Raw genomic sequence first — 18,295 nt, 5'->3', positions numbered from 1 at the left:
ACCTTCCACTTATAATTCCCTCTACTTCTCAAAAACAAATCTCTAATACAAGTACTACAAGAATTGCATGTGTAATCGTTCTATGAAAATACTGATGTAGAAATTTTATACTAAGAAGTGCCTTCGAGCTCTATCAATGTGATTCCTACTCAGGTTATTCTATTGTTTCTACTCCTCTTTTGATACCGTTTCATGGTATTTAATAGAGATAATGGATCAAAATCCCTTTAAACTATCACATTTTTATTCGTTTCGCTTTAAACTATCTAGTTTAGGATACTCCCTAAAATTATAATTTTCAGGTGCTAAAACTAAACTATTACATTTTTATTAATTTCATACTTAAACTATATATCTATTTTACGTTACCCTCTAAACTACAACTTTGAAGTACTATAACCCCTTGGTTTGACAGATGGACAAAGAGTGTGTAACCACCTCTTAACAGACGTGTGAGGGGCAAAAAATCTCATCTACGTGGCTTTTATAACGGTTAATTAAGCCACATGAACTAAGGAAAATAGAGGAAAAGACATAAAAAGAACATGTGAATATGCAGATATGTTCTTCAACCTCTCAAAGTTTAGGGCATTTTTTCATGATATTTGATTCACACCTTTCAACCGTAGACACGACAAAAGTCAAAGATCATAAAATGAAATCACTGTGAAATCAAACCAAATGAGAACCGGTCTGCATCAATGTCTTTACCGCCAGAGACATCTCTGCGAAATGGGACAAAAGTGGTGTCCCTTATATTTTTCTCTTCAACCTTTCTTGTATCACTTTAACTTTTAATTCCTCTCTACTTTTAACTTTTGTGTTTCTTTAGTTTTACTTATTTAATTAGAGTTGAAGTTAAAAGTAAAACCATTAATAATTTAAACGAAATCTGAAGGAAAAAAATTATCACGTGAAGTGTCACTTGACATTTTTTTTAAAAAGTATTTGGGAGGATGAACACACTTACATAACATATAATGAGCAAGGGGGTCGTTCAGGGAATAACATACGTAATAATTTAAGTACGAAAACGTGATAGTTTAGGGTGGGTTTGGAACCAACCCAGACAAGCCTAAATCCTCATTAATGAGGTAAGGAATGTACTAGATACATTTTGGCCCATCTAAGCATACTTCTCCTTCTAGGAGGTGCAGATCTTTATTTGTCTCTTCTATTGAAGATATTTTTTTTCGTGATTTTTCCTCTGATTGGTTTCACCTCCTTATTTATGTACTTCTCTTACTCTTGGTATTTACTTTTTCAAACTCTCTTGTCCTCAGGTTAGTCTCTTATTCTCTTTTTGTGTCTTGGCAGTTGCCTATTAGAGTAATTGACGTGCCTGGAGGTTGGCGATTTTGAGAATCTATTCTTTTTATAGCCTCGGTGACTATGTCTTTGAGGTTGACTAGCTCATTCCGTCGGGCCCTCTTTTTCACAAGTTCTTCATGGAGGGTGGTGCATATGCCTTCTAGTTCGTTCTTCAGTTTTTCTCGAGAATTCGTGAGGTGACTTGAACCTTTGATAGCCATTGATGTTTCCTTATTTCCTTCAGTCTCATGATCTATGATGAGGATCCGTTCCTTTGAGCAGGCGGATCCTTTCTTTTACGTTTACCTTCCCTTTTGTTAGTTTCTGGTGGTCTTTTTTCCAGAGTAGTTTATAAGAAGGTTTCCTTTCTAAAGTGGATATATTTTCAAGGGTTTCCCTTATTATATGAGTCATACCTATTATCTTTTTTTGAAAGTTATAGTTAAAAACGTGATAGTTCTCCATTAATTATCTCTTTTTAATATGCTCTATAAATTAAAGATAAATAAAAATTAATACTTGCTACTTATTTTGGCAACTCAAATCGAAAATATGGTTGCCACTTGCTAGAAGATTAATTATCGATAGAGTTTGAATATTTATACCGTGAGTCTTTTCTTCTTTATTATTTTGAGATAATACTAATAGTCTAGATTGTGATACGATAATTAGTGACTCGTTAGTTCAATTAAAGGTACCAATCAAGAGTTGAAATGACCCACTGATGTTACAAAGCCTCATAATCGTTAACAAATTAAAGTCACTGTCACTAAACAAGACAGGACAGGTGCTTTAAAAATAGATGATATCAAGCATTTAATGAAGTAGTTGTGTAACGCAACTTGTATCCTAATTTGATTGCGAGTATCATACTGCCAGTAAACTGCTTTGTCATTTGACAAACCATGGCGGGGCAAAACATAACATTAACAAATATGAATGTTTAGAACATTCTATCTAGCGTACATATAAGGTTCTAGAGTTGTCCATTAGATTATAACAAACTTGTACTTTTTTTATGTATTTGTGAATTAAGATATTGATTTTTCAATATATTTTTTGTGTGAATTAAGATATTGATTTTCAATATATGTTTTGTCAATTTGTGTAGGGAAAAGGATCAAAAATACCCCTCTACTTTGGAAAAAGGGCTAAAATATCCCTCCCATCATTAAAGTTTTCAAATATACCCCTATTTTAATGAAAATCTCCAAAGTAACCTGATTTCGTTTTTAAACCCGCTCTATTTAAATCTGATCCAACTAAATAAAAAACTCATATGGGTTACCCGCTTCTATGCCTAGTGGGTTCAGATGTAGGACTCGGGAACAAGTTGGTAGCATATGTGTTTTTATTATAGTTGGATCGGGTTTAAATGGAGCGGGTTTAAAAATGCAATAGGGTTATTTTGGGGATTTGGGGATTTCCGTAAAGATAGGGGTATATTTGAAAACTTTAATGAGAGGAAGGATATTTTTTATCCAAATTTGTAACGTAAGATATTTTTAGCCCTTTTGCCAAAGTAGAGGGGCATTTTTGACCCTTTTCCCATTTTATGTAAGTTGTATTCGTTATCTCTTGGTCAATAAATTTTTAGCGGGTCGGGTCAAGAGGGATAGGTCAATAATAAGGTCCAAACGGGTATCTTCTTATTTCTTAAATGATTAGTTTTAAATAAAAATTTCACGTCAGCAAATTTTAATCAAAAAATCATTTAAATAGATTACATGACTTTCTGAATGAAATATCAATAGTTGAACAACTTTTAAGTTAGAAAATAAAATTGAATGACTTTCTGAGTCAACTATCCTTAGTTGAGTAATGTGCAATTATAATTAAAGTAAGTTACAATTAGGAGCTGGAATAAGTTTCTAATTTGAGCACTTAATTCCCTAATAAGTTAATGATTACTTTTGATATTTGTAATTCGACCCCACAGACACCTTTATGCTTATCATTATTGTGTACTCCGTATAAGTTTGTTGTGCTCTTTTGTTCATGCTCAACTGAGAATTGGTACAAAACCTGATGTAAGTATCCACTTCCATAATCAATGAAAACTCTCTTCAAGTAACCCTACCTCAGAATTAAGCTTAGCCGCAGCTTTTATCTTCTTTTTCCCTGCAAAATCTACTTTCTGCATCACAAATTCTCTCTCCTTCTGTCCCAATTTATGTGCATTATTTTTTTAATTTGTCTCAAAAAGAATATTATCTTCCTATATTTATAAATAATTTAACTTTATGAGATAATTTACGATTCTGCTTACAAATTTATATAAAGCTTATTTTAGACCACACATTTTAAAAGTTTTTTTTTTTAACTTAATGTCAAGTCAAATGGTGTCATATAAATTGGGACGAAGGGAGTATATTCTATTCCTCCTCCCCAAACTGCAAAGACATGTAGTAATTATTTTATGTAAACAAATTAAGATTAGTAAACTGGAAAAAGAAATTCTTTCTAACCTTTTTAAGGATTACTGGCGGACTAGGGGGCACTTGATGAGAAATTTTAGAAAAAGCTGAATCCATTAATTTTGATAAATGCTACTTAAAACTTGATCTTGGGTTGCGTAAACTGCGAGCTGAACTTTATATTTTTGAGTTAGAGAAGTACTAGTATATAAAAATTATTCACTTCAGCATTTAGTTGTCACCTTGCAATGAACTCAATTCTGGTTCAAGTTAATTAAGTTACGCTTATCTAAGTTGAGTGCAAACAATTTTTTTGGAGCAATTTTTCCTTCATTCTCCTAATTATTGTAATAATACAAATATGTCACTCATTTCTGTATAACCATATCTAAGAGTGTACATGAACCGGGTTGGTTCGAATTTTTAAAATACCAAACCAAACCAATTGTGTAGGGTTTTTAAATTTATACACTAAACCAAACTAAAAAAATTCAATTTTTCAACCTCGGGTTATTCGGTTTTCTAGGATTTTTCAGATTTTTTCCCGGAAAAGTCTTCATACAAACAATATAACTTCTACTTCAAATATTTCTTTATTCCTAGTAAGATACAACTATATAATTAAGGTGTTTCTTAAAAAAATAACAAAAAATGTGATATGAGTGATGACATTGTATTAAAATATTCAACAAAAAAGATAATAAAATCGGTTAAGAAAAATATTGCTTATTAATAAGCCATAAAGAAAATGACCATAATCTAAAAATACTAAGTTATGCTAAAATAAATACGGCTAATAAGTTTTAATTACAACACAAAGAAAAAAATTAAGTTATGTGTTTTCACTCTCTAAATCAATTATGCAAAATTAAAGAATAGATATTCAACATTATTGTCATTCCTAGTCGTAGAATTGAATTTCTTTTGCTAGCATTAGTGTTGAGTTGATTTTCTTTTTGGATTTTCTTTTTGGACTTTCTTTGAGTTACTAACATCCATGGGATATAAAACTCATTGACATTCAAAATTTTAAGCTCAAGCTTGAAATAATATGATAATAGACTAAAAAACTACGAAAAAATTTAAAAAATATTTTTAAATTACATTACAAATAAATATTTTAATGTATAAAATATTTAAATTGAATAAATGTAATAACGGATTGATTTGATTCGATTCGATGCGATTCGATTTGACTTTTTTAGCTAAAATCAAATCCAATCAATTATGATCAAATTTTTTTAACATCAAATCAAGTCAAATCAAATTATTAATTGACTTTTTTTTATTTAATTTAATTTATCAATTTGATGTGATTTGTCAATTTACTTTGCACGCGCCTAATCATATCAATCCAAATGACCATAGTGGTAGTCTTGTCAATAAGACGACCACAACCAAAAAAGATGTGAAATTTAATAAAGAAAGAGGTTGACAGTCCGATTTACTAAGTTCTCGCTATATACAACATTCAGAAAAGGATCATATTATAAGAAAAAAAGACTTCTAAAATTCATGAGAGTAAAACAAGTCATAAAAATTGTGTGTTATAAAGCATTACATTAAAGGTATATAGAAATTTAAAATTAAATAGTTTCTAAATAAGAAAGTATGATATTCTTTTTGAAATAAAATTTAAAAGGAAGTATGACACCTAAACTGAACCGCAAGGACTATTAGTTAAGTCAACCTTCGTGACGCTGCGGTAGTGTGTAAGAATGGTGATCAAGGGACATTTATCAGAATCAGATGGTGAAGCAGAATACAGTGTAACAGAAGAAGAGAACTTGGCAGTTTGGCTTCTTAGTATCAAAACACTTCGGATTCAGCCATATAGGCTCCCACCTCTTGGTTGGTAATTCTGTTTTTTGCTCTTAGATCTTTGTCTTTCTTGCCTTCTTCTTCTTCTCTCAACCACAATAATTCATGCACTTAATTGAACCGTGCTGAGCTCCTTCATGACTTTTTGACCTGGGAAATCTGTCTTGATTCTACCTGTGCATCAACTTGAGTTAGTTGAATTTATTTGTTTTGTGCTGATACAGATCTTGTGTTAATTAGGTCCTTATGATGTCAAGATTCGAATTAAAGCTGTTGGTATATGTGGAAGTGATATCCATCACTTTAAGGTAAGTTTAGTCTGTATAATAGACCAACAACAACAAAAAAAAAAAATCTTACTCCGTTATAGCTGTGGTGTTGGGGTCATCTCATCTAGAGGACACCTCAACTATTCTCCCACTAGTACAGGTACCGGCACCATGCCGATTTGAACCTAGTCTCTCATGACTTTCAACCACTTTATTGATTACTAGACCACACCCTTGCGAGCATAGAAGATTGGTGATATAAAAAATTGTTAAGGTACTTGGAAAATTTTAGATTACTGCGTTGTAACTTAGTTTCAACATGGCTATCCAGAATATGAGAGTAGCAAATTTCGTGGTTAAAAAGCCGATGGTACTTGGGCATGAGTGTGCTGGAATTGTAGAACAAGTTGGTAGCCAAGTGAAATTTCTGATGATCGGTGATCGGGTAGCTTTGGAGCCTGGTATTAGTTGCAGGCAGTGTCAATTATGCAAAGACGATCGCTACAATCTCTGCCGTCAAATGAAATTCTTTGGCTCTCCTCCAACTAATGGTGCTTTAGCCAACCAGGTAATATCTCTGCTCCATCATTTTCCAAAGTTGACAAAGATTAGACTTTGCTCAGAGCAATCGGGGTGTTGGAACCAGGAAGAGCTATCGAACTCACGTAGAGCAAAGGCAGATTCAAGATTTTAAATCAATAAGTGTAGACAAAATATCACTGCACCCATCTTTTACTTTGTTGCAACAGGTGCGGTTGCAGTATAAGAACATGTGCCTTTCTACAAAAGAATTGTTCAAGTAGGGGACAGTGAGTTAACTGAAAAAGAATTTTCCTTCTCTTGAAATCCTTTACTAGGCTTCATAAGAAGTGTGGAATTTGTCTCTGCATCAGGTGGTGCATCCTGGAGATCTATGTTTTAAGTTACCAGATAATATAAGCTTGGAGGAAGGTGCAATGTGTGAACCTTTGAGTGTTGGTGTCCATGCTTGCCGCCGTGCCCAAGTGGGTCCAGAAACCAAACTAGTGATCATAGGTGCAGGACCTATTGGCCTTGTCACTATGCTGGCAGCTCGTGCTTTTGGATCACCCAAGATAGTCATCGTTGATATAGATGATTGCCGATTATCTTTCGCGAAAGACCTCGGTGCTGATGAGATCATTAAAGTTTCTTCTAGTATGCAGGTTCTCCTCTTTTTTCTCCCCATCAGCAGTTATCTGTGTCATCCCCTGGTAATCTTTTTTCTTTTGATGGACAAACATGGTATATCTCATGCACTATTCGACTTGTAGGATGTGGAAGAGGAAGTGGTGCAAATACGTAGTGCAATGGGTAGTCCTGCGGATTTGAGCTTTGATTGTGTTGGTTTTAACAAGACTATGTCAATGGCTCTGCAAGCCACCCGTGCTGGTGGTAAAGTTTGCCTCGTTGGATTAGGTCAGCGTGAGATGACTCTCCCTCTTACTTCAGCTGCTGCAAGGTACTTGAACTACTTTGATTTTAATTAAAGTTCTTCCCTAAAACACTTGTTGAAGGTGAAATTTTCAATCAGGGTCTTTTTTTCTTGTGTCGTAGGGAGGTGGATGTCGTGGGCATTTTCAGATATCGGAATACATGGCCACTCTGCATTGAATTTCTGAAAACTGGTAAAATAGACGTGAAGCCGCTCATAACCCACAGGTATAAGTTCACTCAAGAGGGTGTGGAAGAAGCCTTTGAGACCAGTTCTCGCGGTGGAAATGCCATCAAGGTCATGTTCAACCTGTAGCTGAATAGAAGTTACTGGCAGTGTGGCCTGAACTCAAAGTTGGTATCAAATTGTTGGAAGTTGCATGTGTTACTGCTACAATTTTTTAGAATAACAAGTTGTTTAGGTGTAAGAGGAGTGTAATAGTTGATTTAGTAGAACATTCAGTTTCTTTGTTTTAGTAGGAGTCTAATACTTTAGGGTAGGAGGAGTCTATTACTTTGTTTTTGTGCTTATATAAAGGCCTATTATTAATGAAATTTGCATGAGACAGATTTTCAATCATATTTTCTACCTTGCTGCTTGCATCTCTCCAAAAAAATCATTACACAAATGCGTGTTTGGAGATCAGTTTTTAACCTCTTTCAGCGAGAAGTATTAATAATTAACTTGAATGTTGTAGAAAAGGATATTGCGGATGTGAATAATGTAAAACCACTGATCATTCATATACTCGTCCAAAAGTTCCATCTAGAATGGCTTGCCCGTAACTAGAATGCTTTACACAAGGTTCAGTGTCAACCAAACCCATGATCACTAGGATAAAAACCTATGTTCCTCGGACTCTTCATAATTATCGAAGGGTGCGTGTCGGATACTTCAGAAGTAGTGCATTTTTGGAGAATCCGACACAGGTGCGGCATCATTGTTGGATAGTTCGAGCAACACAGATAAAAATCAATATGAACATGATTCAGAAATATACAGTATCACTCAAAAAGTAAAGAACCAATCAGCGAGATTTTTGCAGCTTCATACCTTGCGATTCTGCTGCTACAGCTACACTCACAATCTTCTAAGGAGTATGCTCTAAGCCTCCGACCATCACTCCAATTTTAAAATGTTAGATGTGGCACAGAGGCAGTAGCAAAGAGCAAAAGACCGGTGCTATACTTGCAATATGCACCTGACAAATCACGTACCAGTTACAACAACCATCTATAACCCCAAGGAAGCAGAGCTCATAAATACAATTCTGTTCTCCACGATCAAACTTAATATGTTCTTTAGGTGTCAAATAGAAACCTATATCCATATTGGGACCTTCATCTTTTTACTGCTGAAGAAGAGCAAACCAAACTCATGCATAAGTTGGCAACTCATATTAAGCTTTCCTTAATCCAAAAGGGCAGAGCTAAAGAACAGTAACTCTTGCTCACATGATATGCACTCGATTTTCACGTGCCTTCAAACAGTACTATGTTTCAGGTACTTCACATTTCAAAGGCATGGTTCCTTGAATGCTAGACGATTGCATTTACTTCAATTGAACTCCAGCCTAATGGCCTCTGTACTGTACCCTCATCCATCAATTGCCTTATTTTCATTGCATCGTCCCACCTCTCTGCAGTGGCATAAGTGCTTGATGACAGAACATAATTACCACCATTATCAGGATCTAATTGAAGAAGTTTGTTTGCAGCAATTTCAGCAAGAACCACATTACCGTGAAGTTTACAAGCACTAAGCAACATTCTCCACAAAACCACATCTGCCGCCATAGGCATAAGATTTATAAACTCAAACGCTCTATTTAAATTACCAGAGCGGCACAACAAATCAACAACACAACCGTAATGCTTCATTTCTGGCACCAATCCATGATGTTTTTCCATACTCTCAAAGTATTCCAAACCTTTGTCCACCAAACCTGCATGAGCACAAGCAAGTAGTGCGCCAATGAATGTACCGTGAGTTGGCTTACAACCGTCTCCTAACATCTGTGAGAAGAGCTGAAGAGCCTTATCATGAAATCCATTCACTGCAAGGCCAGAGATTATCGAAGTCCAAGAAACAGTATCCTTTTTCCTCATGCTCAAAAACACTTCCAAGGCTGTATTAACAGATCCGCATTTGCAGTACATATCCACCAACGCATTCCCCACATAAATATCCATTTTAACGTCATGCTGACAAACATAATCATGTACTGCCTTACCCACATCAAGTGTACCTAAACGCGCACAAGCAGAAAGCACACTAGCAACCGTAATTTCATCAGGCTTAACCTTAATCGCCATCATCTCTTGGAAAAGTGCAATAGCTTCTGAAAATCGATTAGCTTGACAATACCCCGTGATCATAGAAGTCCAAGAAATCACATCTCTTTTAGGCATCTTGTCGAAAAGATCCCTTGCATCCCTTAAATCCTCTGCTTTAGCATACCCCATGATCATGGCATTCCAAGAAACCACATTTCTCTCTTCCATCTTAGCAAAAACTTCTTCAGCTAAGCTAACTAATCCACGTCTACCATACGCATCGATCAATGTATTTCCCAAATACACATCAATTCTCACACAATTATCCCCAATATACTTCGCGACATAATCCACCATCTCAAATTCCCTTAAATAGCTACAAGCTAGCACTACTTTCACTAATGTCACCGCGTCCGCCTTCACATTTTCTTCTTTCATTAAAGCAAAAAGACCCAACACTTCATTATATCTATTACATTGACTATACCCACAAATCAATGAGTTCCATGATACTAAATCTCTCTCAGACATTTCATCAAACACCTTTCTAGCACAACCCAAATCACCACAACAACCATACAAATAAATCAAAGAATTACATACATACAAATAGGACTCATACCCAAGCTTCAAAACATTAACATGAACTGCATTTCCAAGAACAATATCTGAAACTTGTAAGCAAGCTTTAAATATAAAAATGAAAGTGAGGTTATTTCCATGTAATCCTTGTTGACGCATTTTGTCAAACAGGTGGAGTGCATCAATGGGTTGATCATTTTTGACTAACACACGAATCATGTAATTATAAATAGCAAAAGGGTCTTTGGAGTGATTTTGAGTTCTGATGAGGTGGCAATGAAGTTCTTTAGTTGAGTTTGAGATGTTCAAGTATGGCGATGGTTTTTGGACAGTGGACGAAAATAGTCTTGAGAGTTTCATGAAATTTTAATTACTCCAATTTTTCTCAGTAAATGTTACTCAGATCAGGTTGAAAGCTAGTGGAAATGATGATTTTCTAACTAAACATTAGAGAATTTCTTTACATAACTAGGATGTTCATGGTTCGGTTTGGGTCGGTTATTGGTTAAAATCATAACCAAACCAATTTAGTCGGTTTTTAAATGTCTAAAATCATAACCAAACCAAGTAAAATAATAATCACCGGTTTGGTTATTGTCGGTTTGGTTCGGTTTTTCAATTTATGAGCCGCATGACAATTCAAATATTCTCTCTCTACATTGTTCAAATTTCTTATGAAACTCTTTTTCCTCACTACCACAAGCGGCGAACTTTGCGCATATCAAGTGAAAACATACGATAAGCAATGTAAAATGAAAAGAGATAGTAGGGTTTTTACTTTTTACCCTTATGCTTACAACTTATTAGAGTTGGCTTGGATTGTTGATTTCGACATATTCTTTTAAGACGTACTTTGCGCCTTAAAAATACGTAGACCAAAATTAAATTAATAATTAAAAGGTATAAAATATCTTTAATTATTTATGAAAAGTTAATATTATACATATAAATAATTATAAATTTTATGTATATAATTATCGGTTTGGTTCGGTTATTTATTCGGTTATTTTTTACTATAACCATAACCAAACCAAATATTATCGGTTTTTCAAATTTAAAACCAAACCAAACCAAACTAAACCAAATGTCGGTTTTTTTATTCGGTTTGGTTAAATTTTCGATTTAGTTTTGGTTTTAACCAAAACTGTGAACAGCCCTATACATAACAATCAATTTACCTAGAATTTGTAGTGTAATTTTTATTTATTCAAAATCTAGCTATTTGAATTATGCCTCTATACCATAAACTTTATTTCTAGTCTGTCCCAAAAATAATGATACATTTTTATATTTAAGAATAATTTAATTTCAAACTTTCATTTTTATCCTTAATAAAAATGAATTTGAGTCACACTTTAATACCACGTGTTTTAAAAATCTTTTTTATTTTATTAAATTTCGTGCCTAATCAAACTATATCAAATAAATTGGGACGGGAGAGAAATAATTTTCATAGATTTCAAATATACATTTGATAATTTAACTTGAAAAATTAAATCGCATATCACATTACTTTACTATATATAATAAGGGACAATCTAATGATTTTTGTAATCCTCAGTTACATCGCAACTATTTAGTTGAGCATCTTGCTAATCAAAAGAAGAGCTCTTCCAAATTTGCCCTTATACTTGCCATTTATTGTAGCCTTATTTTATTCCTTTATTATTTAGGTTGCCACTTTCAATTTGGTAAATATAAAAAAGTTCAAGGACCCGTTTGGCCATGAGAATTATTCACTTTTTTTTAGATGTTTTTTACATTTTATGGTGTTTGGCCATAAAAATTCCAAATACAACTTCAGAATTTGAAAAACAATCAAAATCTTGTTTTTCACTTTTTTCATTTTCTGTTTTGGACCATTACTTTTATTTTTCTGTTTTCAATTTTTACCCTAAAAGTTTTTATGTTGCTCAATTTTCTCTAAAAGTTCATACAACATTTTTTACTGGTCAGAGGCAACTTATGTTGCTCAATTACTCTCCACTCCAACAATATTCAACATCACGTGCTAAAAATCCTCTAAAAGAAAAGAAGTAGATGGGAATTTTGCAACAAAGCCATATTTATAGATGTTATATTTTTCGTGTACACCAATAAGCCTCCCGGTTGTAGCCTTTTGATGGAAAGAAACCATCAGTTTTGAGCACTGCATAAGCTGATCTTCAGTATAGTTGATATATTTCTCGCACAGTTTATGTTTATTAATTGCTTTGGGTGATTTTGCTAGTTTTTAGAAATTGGGGGGCATAAATCATATTTCATATTTTTTTAGAAAAAGTATATTTCAACAACCAAATATTATTTTCAAAAATTACGGCCAAACACAACTCCAACTTCAAAAATTCCAAAAAAAAAAAAAAAGTGATTTCTTTTTAATTTCTGTGGTCAAACGCCTACTAAGACTCTTTAAAATGTTTAAAAAATTGTAACTGGTGATGATGTCATCTGAAAGAAACAACCATCCACAAAGACAAAAACTATACAATATTAATAACTTTGAAGACCTCGTTTGGTATTGAGAGAGAAGTTTTTAAATGATATTTTCACTTTATAAATTCTATAATTATAATGAAATTTCTCTTGATCTTATCTCTTACTAATAATCTTTTATTTAAAAATATAAATTTAGGTATGATATTTTAACATAATTTTGTATAGTAGGAAAAAAAAATTGATCTGTTAGAAAAATAAAAGCGAGAACAAATAATAATGTTTTTAGATACGTTATTGTATTGAGACATGATTTAATTATTTAAATTTAGTTGATCCTAACTTTCTTGGGACTGATAGCAGAGTTATAATATTATTATTGACATAAAGTTAACAAATTAATATTCCATTAGACTTCAAGAAATAAAGGGGGAAATTGTTATTTCCTCACATGCATCTTTTGAAAGAAAAAAAAAGTTTAAATTAAGAAAAGTAGCTACTTTTTGTATTTTAGATATATATGATTTAATTAGAATTAAGATATACTAATGTCAGTATAAAGTGTCAATTTCTTAAATTTTAAATTTTGTCTTATTTATAAGTAAGTTTACTAATTCGTTAACAAAAGAATAAATGTAGAATGTATAGTTTGATACTTTTTTCTTGAACCAGAGAGTTCATAAAATATGGTTGTTACTAATCGCGCATATGCACACAGATCCTTTTAGCTAACTTTTTTTTTTTTTTTTGATTTTACACTGAAAATAAAAGAAAAAGGACTATACATTTTATTCAATTTGCTTAATTAAGTTAGGGGTGGAGGAGAATAAAACGGAAAGGGATGTAAATGTGGCTACGAAGTGGGCAGCTGCTTAATCACATATTTGCATTTATTCTTAATAAATTTTAACTTTTTAACAGTTTTGTAACTCACTACAAGAAAGTATAGAAATGACAACAAAAAATTTAATATTTGGCAACAACTTAATTTTATTGTTGGCAAATGAACTTTTTTGTTGCCAAAAAATTTAATTTTGTTGCCATAGTATTGATTATTGTTGCAAAAAGTACTTTTGGCAACAACAAAAAAAGTTGTTGCACGTTGTTGCAATAACAGCCGTTGGGAAAAGTCTATGCAACAAAATTATTATTTTTTATTGCCAAAAGTACTTTTTGCAATGATAATCAATCTATGGCAACAAAAAAATTTTTGTTGCCAAATATTTTATTTCTTGTAGTGACTTTTGCAGTTTAATTTTGTTAATTATCTTTTCTAACTCTTAAACCATTTTGAGTTTAGCTAAACATCCGCTCTTACGGTGATATGTTATTTTTTTAAGAAAATAAAGCAAGAATTTGTGATGAAGAAATAAAAGGATCATTCTAAATATCGAAATCTTAGCTGAAATATAATATACCCTTTGTCCTAATTTAAGTGTTTTACTTTACTTTTTGGCATGTCCCAAAAAAATGCATTTTTCTATATTTAATAAGTTTTTCAATTCCAAAATTCTAAATGTCAAGATTAAGACCACAAAATTTAAAAGTTTCATTTTATTTTTTAAACCTCGTGCAGAGTCAAACTAAGACATTTAAATAGGAACAGAGGGAGTAGAGTTTTTTCTGAACCATTGTGAAGAAAACCCAAACTAAATGGTCGACTCTACTCTTATAGTCAGTTTTTTTTTTTTTTTTTAATATTTTAAATACATCCAACTATATTTGTTTACAATGTATCAAATTATCTCTTTTCTAATTTAAACTATTGTGAAATTTTCTGACTTGATCTTGGGCCCGAGCTCAGCACGGGCTTCTCAAGACTAGTAAAAAGAGAGACTTGAGAACGCAGCAACTGAGGACAACTGATGCAAGCATATAAAATTGAGTAGTATTATATTTTAATAGGTCATTCAAAATGGTAAATGTAAAATGGTCATAGAAAATCATTTCTTCGAAATATTGGTCGGCAATGTGATAGATAAAAGCAACTGATAAGAACAATATAATGAATGGAACAATTCATTGGAAAAAACTAGGATTCTTTTGATTAAAAGAAGAATAAGAGAGATCACCGATTGCTTTGTTTGGATTATTGAGATTTTTTTACTCTTAAATTAAAGATCTCAAGTCTTAAACTCTACAAATGAAAAAAGCTCTTGAAAGAAAGTGGATTAATCTTTACTTCTTTAATAAGTATATTAACGCGAACAAGTCGATACATTATTATTAGATTAATCAAACTAGTAAAGTTTCACTATCCGAGTTGTTGCCACTTGGCCCTTTCAGAAACACATATGACTATTTGATACTTGGTGAGTTCCTAAAATCAAGAAAAATGAAACAAAATCTCTAATATGAGCCACGCGTTTCAATTTGCGAGGATCAGATAAAATTGATTAATGAAGTGCTTCTATCACTACTAGGATTGTGGCTCACCAAACATGTTCGGTCAATCACATTTTTTGTTTAAAATAATATTGCACATCCTAGTTATTTGACGGGTGGGAAATTGTTTCCTAGTTTCTTCTTGGGATGTTTTCTTCTGATTCATTCTATTTGTTTCTTTTAGTTTTTTGTTTATTGAAACTAATTTTTATGTAGAATCAGATTAAAAAGGGTCAATGTCCACTAATAACATCATCAAAAATTAAATACTACAGTAACAATTAACATCTATAACCACCTCATAAGAGTGCCTCTTTTTATCCTTCAACCCCATGAATGAACCGCCCGCCCTCCACTAAAGTGAAATAACTTATACTCAAAAAAATATTTAAATTATTTTGAAACTGTAAATTTCACAAACTATTTTTATGTTGGGGAGTGAAATAGTCTTTTTGGGGATTGAGGGACTTGAACCCTCACGATTTTTAAAGGCGACGGATTTTCCTCTTACTATAAATTTCATTGTTGCCACCTTGCCGGTATTGACATGTAGAACGGGACTCACGCTCATGTCACGTCGAGGTACTGCAGAAAAAGAAGAAGAAGAAGAAGAAGCAAACTTCGATCCAATTTATCGTAATCAATTAGTTAACATGTTGGTTAACCGTATTTTGAAACACAATTGTTAGCTTATCAAATTATCTATATCCACTATCCGTTTTACGTCAAGCAATACGTGGAGTAACTCCCGATATAACAGTAAAAGCAAGACGTGTAGGTGGATCGACTCATCAAGTTCCCATTGCAATAGGATCCACACAAGGAAAAGCACTTGCCATTCGTTGGTTATTAGCAGAGGATCTGTTTGGGAAGTAAGAAGCCCCTTTGACATCTCTTCATCTGCAAATAATTCTCGATGTGAAAACACAGAGCCAGGGGGCTGATCTTTGAATAGGAAAAAGAGTGGATCTGCAGGGTCCCAAATGAATTGGCTTATTCGAAAAAGGTCTTGTTCTTTGGAAGATCTATCTCGTTTCTGATACTGCATGGTTCCACTCTGCAGTTTTTAAAATTTTATGTCCAATTAAATGATATCACATAAATTAAATTTTTTTATGTCCAATTAAGTGATATCACATAAATTAGGATCAAAAGATAATAAGAGGATCTTTGTTTCACTAGGATCACATGAATGAACCACCCACCCTCCACCAAAGTAAAAAGGGAGGAAATTAGTTAAAAGGGTCTTTAAAAAAAATGAATAGAGGTATTTGACGACCTTCTGTATGCATGGGCGATTCTGACATAACACAAAAACGATTTGTTGTATTTTGTAGAGGGTCATTTAATCAATTCACGAGCCTATTTTTAGTCAAAATTTTAAAAAAACTTAGGTAAATTATTCATTCCGTCTCAATTTATGTCAAGGTATTTGACTGAACATGGAGTTTTTAAAAAACTAAAAAAAGAATCTTGAAATTTGTTCTAATATAAGCTATATAAATTTTTTTAGCTATCAATTAATTATTTCGTTAAGGCTAAAATGAGAAGTTCGGAATTAAATTATTAGTACTAATTAAAACTGACTAAAAGAAATGAGTACCACGTAAATTGGACATTATTAATAATAACAGACCAAGTATATAGTGGAAGACTTTTGTATCCAACTTCTAACAATAAAACACAACCGCCCACCTCCCGTATGTTACCTAAATCCGTTAATTTCTTCTTTTATATAAAGGAAAACATGTAAACACCCTCATCGATACTTGCTCAATTTTCTCTCTTCCTTTTCTTTTTGTCCTCTTTATTAGTACACCATAACATGGCTATCCTTGTTATATCAGGGAAGTCCACAACACTAGCAAAATTAGCTATACCAGATGTTGGTTCTTGTTTGTACTGTGCTATTGTAATATTTTGCCTACTTCTATTGAGCTCAGTAGAAGAGAACTCTGCAATGAAAGGAAACCAGCCGTTCCTGATTATGAGGCCTTGTGATGAAATATACGTTGTTGGAGAAGGTGAAACTCTGCATACCATCAGTGACAAGTGTGATGACCCATTCATAGTTGAGCAAAATCCACATATCCATGACCCTGATGATGTTTTCCCTGGACTTGTCATCAAGATCACTCCTAACCTTACATAGTTATGTTATATCCAATTACAAAAATCTATGTTAATCGGACTATATCTAAATATGTTGTTGCACCCGTGTCGGATACTCCTGTCAGATCGTTCAAAAATGCGGTATTTTTTGAAGGATCTAACATGCAAATGGCGGCAGCTTAAAAGAGATTGAGCAACATAGACAAAAATACAATGAGTTTCTTTTTTCCCTTAAGAAATGCGTAAAACTGTTTTTTTTTTTTTTTGGTTCCCTTTTTTACTTTTTGTGTGAATTTTAAATTTTGTAAATAGAACTATAGAAGAAGTACGTAAAACAATTAAACAAAGCTCTTGTCGGATCTTGTCGATATTGGAGCAAGTACATCTGTTTGCCATTTTCTAAACGTTACATGTATTAATTTCTTATATTTTGTTCCTCATTTTTACTTTGTATTCATCTCCATTTCTTCTTTCTTAGAACAGCTAAATACCTCGCCCAGCTAATTTCTTCCTGAGTTTTTCCTTTACGTTCTCGACTATATACCACCCGTAATTATAAATAGTGTGCATTTCCTTTATCGGAAAAGGTAAAAGGAAGAGAGAAAATCACCTAGGCAAATAGGAAGGCAGCTAGCATCTTCTGTTATTTATTGCACAACAGAAAAAATCTGTGACTTATGTCAATTAAAAAATCGTTTCCCCAAAAGTCGATAAAATTTCAAATACACGAGGTCTGATCTTAATTGGGGACATGATCACTTGGTCTTTTAGCCACGAAGGAGTTAACTTTTATTCCACGATCACCTGCTTCCAGTTCCAAAAATATTTTGCCAGCTTGCTGTCATTTGGGCTTAACTTTTACTAAATGACAGTTCTCGGTAGACTTTAGTGTAGCAGTTTGGATATAGTAAGGGTGTGTTTTTTCAATTTTCTCATGTTCATTTGATAAATAATTTTGAAAAATAATTTTTTTTTAGGAAAATAAGTTTCTTGAAATTGGGGAAAAATGACTTCCCCAATCAAAGTAGGAAAAATAAGTGCAGAAGTGACATTTCACCAACCACCCTATCACCACCCAACCCACTCCCCCAACCACCAAATCCCAACCACTCCCACAACTCCACGCACCACCCCTCCACCACCCCCACCCCCACAAACCCCCCTCCCCCTCCATTTTTTTTTTTTTTTTTTTTACACCACCAGCCCCCACCACACACCCCCTTCCCCCCTCCTTGG

The 18,295-nt window shown here is 33.2% G+C and overlaps 3 protein-coding genes across 3 annotated transcripts; 2 read left to right on the top strand and 1 right to left on the bottom strand.

Moving 5' to 3' along the window:
* Positions 1-5,360: 5,360 nt before the first annotated feature.
* LOC132051665 (L-idonate 5-dehydrogenase-like) lies at positions 5,361-7,850 on the top strand. The gene is made up of 6 exons (XM_059442833.1): positions 5,361-5,579; positions 5,790-5,857; positions 6,150-6,386; positions 6,712-7,002; positions 7,111-7,298; positions 7,394-7,850. The coding sequence occupies exons 1-6, from the start codon at positions 5,447-5,449 to the stop codon at positions 7,584-7,586; spliced, it is 1,110 nt and encodes a 369-aa protein (XP_059298816.1). The 5' UTR covers positions 5,361-5,446; the 3' UTR covers positions 7,587-7,850.
* Positions 7,851-8,211: 361 nt separating this feature from the next.
* LOC132051664 (pentatricopeptide repeat-containing protein At2g22410, mitochondrial-like) lies at positions 8,212-10,592 on the bottom strand. Its single transcript, XM_059442832.1, has one exon. It carries the CDS (start codon positions 10,487-10,489, stop codon positions 8,810-8,812), a length of 1,680 nt encoding a protein of 559 aa, XP_059298815.1. The 5' UTR covers positions 10,490-10,592; the 3' UTR covers positions 8,212-8,809.
* Positions 10,593-16,772: 6,180 nt separating this feature from the next.
* On the top strand, positions 16,773-17,099 carry LOC132053787 (uncharacterized). Its single transcript, XM_059445891.1, has one exon. The coding sequence runs from the start codon at positions 16,773-16,775 to the stop codon at positions 17,097-17,099; it is 327 nt and encodes a 108-aa protein (XP_059301874.1).
* Positions 17,100-18,295: the final 1,196 nt, after the last annotated feature.

Source organism: Lycium ferocissimum, chromosome 4 (genome assembly GCF_029784015.1).
Source record: "Lycium ferocissimum isolate CSIRO_LF1 chromosome 4, AGI_CSIRO_Lferr_CH_V1, whole genome shotgun sequence".
Lineage (NCBI taxonomy): Eukaryota > Viridiplantae > Streptophyta > Magnoliopsida > Solanales > Solanaceae > Lycium > Lycium ferocissimum.
The sequence above is the reverse complement of the archived record's forward strand: the minus strand, read 5'-3'. Positions and strand labels throughout refer to the sequence as shown.